Genomic DNA, 8,429 nt, shown 5'->3' on the forward strand with positions numbered 1-8,429 from the left:
TTTAATTTTTTCGTAAATATTTAACTTGTCCATAAAATAATCAAAAAAATCATGACAAAAGAATTTATTGCACTTTATTTTATCTTAACATTTTCTAAGTGCCTAACTATGTTCTGCAAATCAACTAGAATTTATAAATAAAATTAAGTTCATCGATCTTAAAAAAATATTAATATAACCTTGTTATTCTAATATATAGGATGCAGTTGAACAAACTTTCACTATTCAATATAAAGTTGTTGCTTTAAGGTTTTACTGAGTCTATTATGAAAACCATTTACAAGTAAACTCCTGGGAATTGACCTTGATGTTGCTGCCACTTGATACACAAGAGATTTACAAGATTATAGTGTTAGACAATGTGAAAGATTTGACAAGCTTAGTGAGATAAAGTGGTTTTTAAATATATTCTGTTCCGAAAAAAAATCAAGCAAATACATATTCGTGAATTTTTTATACAGTTAGTAAGATGTAAGAATATAGTTCGAAATTGTTTATTAAAACAGCTGGAGAGCAAGTGGACTGATGCATCGCATTCATTATTTACTCATTATAATTAACAAAAACTTTAATTAAAGTATTAAAAATATTAAAAATTTTAGATAAGAACTTTATGAATCTTTATTTTTCGTTATAATAAGTACGTTGAGTTGTTTCAATTATTTTGCATATTTTATAAAAAAATATATAGCAAATTTATGCCAAGGTTATAGTGATATTATTTATAACATTTTAATATGTAAGTGAAGCAAACAATAACCTCCCAACTCCTGGAAAGTAAGAAACAAATATATTTCGCAACATAATGTCGACTTGAAAGTGTCCTACATCGGGTATTAAATATTCTATTCATTCTAAATCTTTTCTAACAAATAGAATTTAAATAGACTGGACTACAGACTATGCAATAGATCAGGCTAGAGATTAGATTATAGACTAAAGTATAGACTTGACTATAGACTAGACTTTAGCCTATCCTACAGACTAAACTATAGACTAGACTATAGACTAGACTATAGACTAGACTATAGACTAGACTATAGACTAGACTATAGACTAGACTACAGATTAGGCTATAGACTAGACTATAGATTAGCCTATAGACTAGACTAAAGAGTAGACTATAGAGTAGACTATAGACTATAGACTAGACTATAGACTAGACTATAGACTAGACTATTGACTAGACTATATGCTAGACTATAGACTAGACTATAGACTAGCCTATAGACTAGACTATAGACTAGCCTATAGACTAGACTATATACTAGACTATAGACTAGACTACAGACTATACTATAGACTAGACTATAGACTAGACTAGACTATAGACTAGACTATAGACTAGACTATAGACTAGACTATAGACTAGACTATAGACTAGACTATAGACTAGACTATAGACTAGACTATAGACTAGACTATAGACTAGACTATAGACTAGACTATAGACTAGACTATAGACTAGACTATAGACTAGACTATAGACTAGACTATAGACTAGACTATAGACTAGACTATAGACTAGACTATAGACTAGACTATAGACTAGACTATAGACTAGACTATAGACTAGACTATAGACTAGACTATAGACTAGACTATAGACTAGACTATAGACTAGACTATAGACTAGACTATAGACTAGACTATAGACTAGACTATAGACTAGACTATAGACTAGACTATAGACTAGACTATAGACTAGACTATAGACTAGACTATAGACTAGACTATAGACTAGACTATAGACTAGACTATAGACTAGACTATAGACTAGACTATAGACTAGACTATAGACTAGACTATAGACTAGACTATAGACTAGACTATAGACTAGACTATAGACTAGACTATAGACTAGACTATAGACTAGACTATAGACTAGACTATAGACTAGACTATAGAATAGACTATAGACTAGACTATAGAATAGACTATAGACTAGGCTATAGACTAGACTATAGACTAGACTATAGACTAGACTATAGACTAGACTAGACTATAGACTAGACTATAGACTAGACTATAGACTAGACTAGACTATAGACTAGACTATAGACTAGACTATAGACTAGACTATAGACTAGACTATAGACTAGACTATAGACTAGACTATAGACTAGACTATAGACTAGACTATAGACTAGACTATAGACTAGACTATAGACTAGACTATAGACTAGACTATAGACTAGACTATAGACTAGACTATAGACTAGACTATAGACTAGACTATAGACTAGACTATAGACTAGACTATAGACTAGACTATAGACTAGACTATAGACTAAGACTATAGACTAGACTATAGACTAGACTATAGACTAGACTATAGACTAGACTATAGACTAGACTATAGACTAGACTATAGACTAGACTATAGACTAGACTATAGACTAGACTATAGACTAGACTATAGACTAGACTATAGACTAGACTATAGACTAGACTATAGACTAGACTAGACTATAGACTAGACTATAGACTAGACTATAGACTAGACTATAGACTAGACTATAGACTAGACTATAGACTAGACTATAGACTAGACTATAGACTAGACTATAGACTAGACTATAGACTAGACTATAGACTAGACTATAGACTAGACTATAGACTAGACTATAGACTAGACTATAGACTAGACTATAGACTAGACTATAGACTAGACTATAGACTAGACTATAGACTAGACTATAGACTAGACTATAGACTAGACTATAGACTAGACTATAGACTAGACTATAGACTAGACTATAGACTAGACTATAGACTAGACTATAGACTAGACTATAGACTAGACTATAGACTAGACTATAGACTAGACTATAGACTAGACTATAGACTAGACTATAGACTAGACTATAGACTAGACTATAGACTAGACTATAGACTAGACTATAGACTAGACTATAGACTAGACTATAGACTAGACTATAGACTAGACTATAGACTAGACTATAGACTAGACTATAGACTAGACTATAGACTAGACTATAGACTAGACTATAGACTAGACTATAGACTAGACTATAGACAAGACTATAGACTAGACTATAGTCTAGACTATAGACTAGACTATAGACTAGACTATAGACTAGACTATAGTCTAGACTATAGTCTAGTCTAGACTATAGTCTAGCTAGAGACTACACTATAGACTATACTATAGACTAAGCTAGAGACTACACTATAGACTAGACTATAGACTAGTTTATAGGACTATTATTTTTCGGTGCAACAAACAGCTACAAAAGTTTATGATTGCTATATAGGGTACTTTAATTATACAAATATCTTAAAAAAACACAATGCAATTTTAAACTGATAAAAATTTGAACAAAAGTAATTTAAAAACTAAATACCGCACATACCCGACTGTTATGTATAACAAGTGTGAGAGAGATAGGAAATGAGTGCACTAATTTGGAGAAACAAAATGAAATAAGAAAAAAAACTATTAGAGCAGCAATTAATGTTATATAGAAACAAAACCCAAAACGAATTAAATAAAATATCATTGTCGCATTGTTGTCATATAAACCAGAGCAAACAACAACTTAATTAACAAAATTAAACAGAAAACGGGCGCAATAAACACACTCAGTAATAAATACACTTCACTTTTATTATGCCAGTATCAACTACATTCAGTTAATTTTGGATTTTTGTTTTCTTCAAGTGTCAGTTTTGATTGACCAACACTTGAATATACAATTGAAAACAATGTTTAAATTTTTTTTACTTAAAATTTTAAATTTTCGTTTTTTTAGATTTTAAAGTTTTCTTAAGCTAATTTCAAACAATAATTGTATCAAGATTTTTATCTTAAAAAAATACCAAAACAAATTCATTTTTAAATTTTTGGCAACCAGCAAGTTTAACTTACGAAAACCAAAAAAAATTCGGTATCTTTTAAAATTCACATGATCTTTAGAGTGGGCGCTTTTTTAAGTAAAAATTTTTGTTAAAATAAAAATATTTTTTTTGTCTCTAATTTACTTTAATTCAAGTGCTGGATGCTTTTTTTTTGTTTTATTATATTTTAATAGTTTATTTTTTTGTAATAAAATTTATTGTTTTATTTTGATAAAAGTAGTTCAGTTCAAGGGGTCATTCGAAGGCGTAGTTAGAGTGGACTATTATTCCTTGGTTATGCTATTTTGTAATTCATTGTTTTAAGGTTTCTTTTTTTAGTGTTTTGTTTTTTTTTTTAATTTTTGGTTAAGATTTTTCAACTGATACATGTAGTTAATGGTACTTGTTGTTTTATTTATATCATTTTTAAGATATTTAAACAAAAATAAATCTTCTTTTAAAAAAGGTGTAGTTAAAGTTTAGCACAGGTATACTAAAAGTGAATACATAAACATTATTTTATATTTTTCGTACAATATTGTTGTAACCTTTAAAGAACTATTTAAGGAAAGGGGATTTAAACTCTACAAAAAGCTTTATTCAGAACTCCATAGATTATACTATTTACTAATTTTCAGTTTTGTCTTTTGTGTCTTCAATGATCTTGGCTAATTTCTAGGCTCTACTTTAGCCTACAAACTCGACTATAGCCATGTCTACAGCATTGACTTTTCTTCAATTTGGTCTATAGTATGGATTACAATCTGGTCTATAGCCTCGACTATTTTTTGGCCTATGGCCTCCATAGTATTCTTATGCAAAATAAAATATAGTCATTATCAGGAATGAAATCAGAGTAATAGTCAGATGCTGATCGTTAACTATTATCTGAACTAAAGCCTAGATTATAGTTTGGTATATTTTCTCAACTATATTCTAAACTCAAATTTGGTTTATTGTCTCAACTTTGGTTTGGGCTTTGGTCGAGTATACTTAGACATATAGACTCGACTATAACCAAGTCAATAGAATAGAATAGTATACTGGTCTTCAGTTTAGATTAAATCTGTCTATAAAAGAGACCAGCATCAACTATAGATCTATAAGCTCGACTATGGTTTAGCTAAAGTTTAGATTCTACTCTGATCTATAGCCTCGCGTATATTTTAATCTGTAACCTCAACTATAGAAGTATTCAGGATTTAAATCAGCGCCATAATCCGTGCCAGTTCTAAAGAGTGGATAATAATCTGGTCTATAACATATTGTTTGGTATATTGTCTCGTTAAGTCCATAAACTTAACTACTAGTCTAAACTATATGGTGGTCTACAATATGTTCTATAGACTGATCTGTAGTCTGGACTACTATATAGCCAATTATCGGACTTTAGGCAGGTTAAAAATATTGATTGATTAGTGTGGTCTATAATCTAGTCTTGCTTCTAGCTTCAACTTTTATCTCAAATTTAGAATGGTTAATAGCCTAAACTATATAGTGGTCTATAGTATGTTCTATAGTGTGATCTGTAGCCTGAATAACTATATAGTCTATTGCCGGACTTTAGCTGGTTAATAATATTGATTATAGTGTGGTCTATTAACTTCACTAGAATCTGGTTTCTAGCCTCAACTTTAGCGTGGTCTCTAGCCTCGACTATACTCTGATCTATCTACATTCTATTATATTAATTAGTCTGCACTCATTGCCATAGTTTGGTATGCGGACAACTATATCCTATATATAAATATATAATGGTTTCAACTGTTGGTTAGTCAAAGATTAGATTTGAATTAATTGAATTGAAATTGGGAATCTTTTTGTGTTGTCGGCTACAGAAATATTCGTACAGTCTAAACTAAAGAATAAATTCTAGTCTACTATGGTACGGTCAATTGTCTCGACTATGGTCGCAACGGCTATAAAAATTTGCTACCAGTATATCTAATCTGTCGGGACTAAAACCTCGTGATGTCATTTCACTTCTCGGCTTGCTTTGGTATGATTTGACATGGGGTCTAACCAGAGAACCACTATGTCATGGCTGGTCAGTTGGTTGAGGTTCCTTCGGGATCCACGTAGTGGTTGTGGTTTAAACCCAAATTCGAGGTAAGAGTAAGTGGCGGTTATAGTACTGAAGTAAAGTCAATATTTCGTGATAAGTTCGGTGCTGTTGCCGAATGCGTGGTTGTATATGGCAGTGATTTTTTACATCTCAGAAGTTAAGCAACGGGGCATCAATGGTCAGAGATGAGATAGCCGAATTATTTGAGCAAAGTGCTTGGACATGGATCGAACCATCCATGTATAAAAATTGCGATCTGAGTGTAAAATACACAAAGGGGCATTTATGAGTTGTTTATTATACTCACCCAGTGGTTGTAAAAGTACCACCGTGAGATTGGGCAACGCGCCAGGTACTCACGTAAAGCACTTCGACTTCAATGTCTCGACTATGGTCTTAGCTAAAGTTTCGCATACAGCATAGTCTATCGCTAGTGTATCTTTGTCTCTAGCTCTAGTGTCTATTATAGGCCGATCTATATCATCGACTAATTTATAGATTAATTTAAATTTCCTACTTCACAAATAATCTACAAATTCATTGAGATTTGAAACATTTTCCTTATCTGGTCACTTTATTTACAAAGTATTGTTATTGTTAAATGCATTTCTAACAAGTAGAATTTGAAAAATTGCTCATTACATAGAAGAAATTTAATATTATATTACTAATTATAACCGCAACTGTAACTATTTAAAACCTTTTTAATCTAATACCTCTATTAAATAGCTGTACTTAAAGAAAATATTAGTAATACATCTTGGTTTAATTTTACTTTAAAATGCAAAAACTTTTTTTTATTATTCTTTATATAAATATACAATTACTTTCAAATTTTAACAAACTGATCTTAAATGTGGTACATTTTTATTAATAAACGTATTATAATCGCAGCAGAATGTCCAACCTAATTTAACGGTATTTGTTAATGTAAATGGACAATTGATTACCTGACATTTACCTAGTGGTGGTTGAACTTGGCCTTGATGATGAATATTATTTAAAGTTAAGAAAACAAATGATTGTTGTCTAGTTTTTACTATTTTATAAATCCATAATGGTATTGGTATTTTGCGTTTATCATACAAAAACATTGGCACCCAACGTCCTCTAATGTCTTGTAGCTTGACAACACAATTTAAATCTCCAGGTCGAATGCTATCCAAGTCACAATCTAAAACACCTGTGCAAATATCTGTTGGAGTACGAGTATAATCTCGGGCCCATTCTTCTATAACTCTCCAATTTCCGTTGTCTATGGTTTTAAATTGGGGCATGACATTGATCATGTAAAATGTGGAACGTTTGTAATTTGTTAATGTAAAATCTGCACTAGGTGTTAAATGGCCACGATCAATAATGTGATCAAGATTGCCTTCAATCATTTTGTCTTGTGTGGAACCCAATAGTTTGTTGAATCTTTTAACAGTTACTTTATGGTCGAACGCATGAAAGCTGTCACCATAGAAAAAATCATCAGGGCGGAATTTTAAAACTTGTGGACGAATTCCAGCTATATACAACATATTTTAGAGTATTTTAACATTCAAGAAATAATTTGAGAAAAAACTCACCCACTGGATATGCTTTATTAATAGTAAATACAGTCCGCAGATGTCTATGATCGAAACACACTTGATAAGTTTCCAGAAATTGTCTGTGATGATTGATTTCTATATTAAAACCTATTCTATATAATATATACGGACAATGGGGAGCATTATGTGCTGGTACTTGAATTCTTTCTGGTCTAATACTAAGATTTTCAGGACAATTATTTCTCAAAGGCACATTTCCATTAAATCTGTTTTGAGCATCACAATGTACTGTTATTTGTCTGGGATTCCCATTACACAGCATAATTACGTCACTATTTGCCGCCACATTATGATCTCTTAACAGTTTATATTCATTACGACCTTCTTGCACCAATAGCAAACGCCATTCGTTTGTCCAATGTCCATCACGATAATTTAAATTACATGATAGCGATAATGTTATTAAATTCAAATAAAATACAATTTTAATAAATTTCTTTAGTAGAGCCTTCATTATAAAAAACGTTTCTGTTGCAACTGAATAAATAACAATTAATTGTTTTAAATAATACCTACAGTGAGCTTTAATAGAGAAAAAAAACTAAGTAAGAAAAATATTTGACGAAACAGACGTATTAATAAATAGATTTGTTTAGCGTATTTATTTTTGCTTGCTTCTAAATTAAATGAGTAACTTTTTTAAAATACTATTCGTTTGAAACAAATGAGAATAATAATATGAATCGCTAATAAAGTGCCCAGATTTTGTGAATTTTTATACCCTATACCACCTTAGTAAGGAAGGTATTTTGAGTTTGTACTGATGTTTGTAACGCAAGGACAAAGCCAATTTAAAACCGTCTATAGTCTAGTCTATAGTCTAGTCTATAGTCTAGTCTATAGTCTAGTCTATAGTCTAGTCTATAGTCTAGTCTATAGTCTAGTCTATAGTCTAGTCTATAGTC

General features: G+C 30.9%; 1 protein-coding gene across 1 annotated transcript; it reads right to left on the reverse strand.

Moving 5' to 3' along the window:
• Positions 1–6,588: 6,588 nt before the first annotated feature.
• Positions 6,589–7,978, reverse strand: LOC111688477. The gene is made up of 2 exons (XM_023450989.2): positions 7,501–7,978; positions 6,589–7,439 (listed from the first exon to the last, which is right to left on the reverse strand). Exons 1-2 carry the CDS (start codon positions 7,976–7,978, stop codon positions 6,763–6,765), a joined length of 1,155 nt encoding a protein of 384 aa, XP_023306757.2. The 3' UTR covers positions 6,589–6,762.
• Between the last annotated feature and the right edge of the window lie 451 nt (positions 7,979–8,429).

This window comes from Lucilia cuprina, chromosome 3 (genome assembly GCF_022045245.1).
Source record: "Lucilia cuprina isolate Lc7/37 chromosome 3, ASM2204524v1, whole genome shotgun sequence".
Classification (NCBI taxonomy): Eukaryota; Metazoa; Arthropoda; class Insecta; order Diptera; family Calliphoridae; genus Lucilia; species Lucilia cuprina.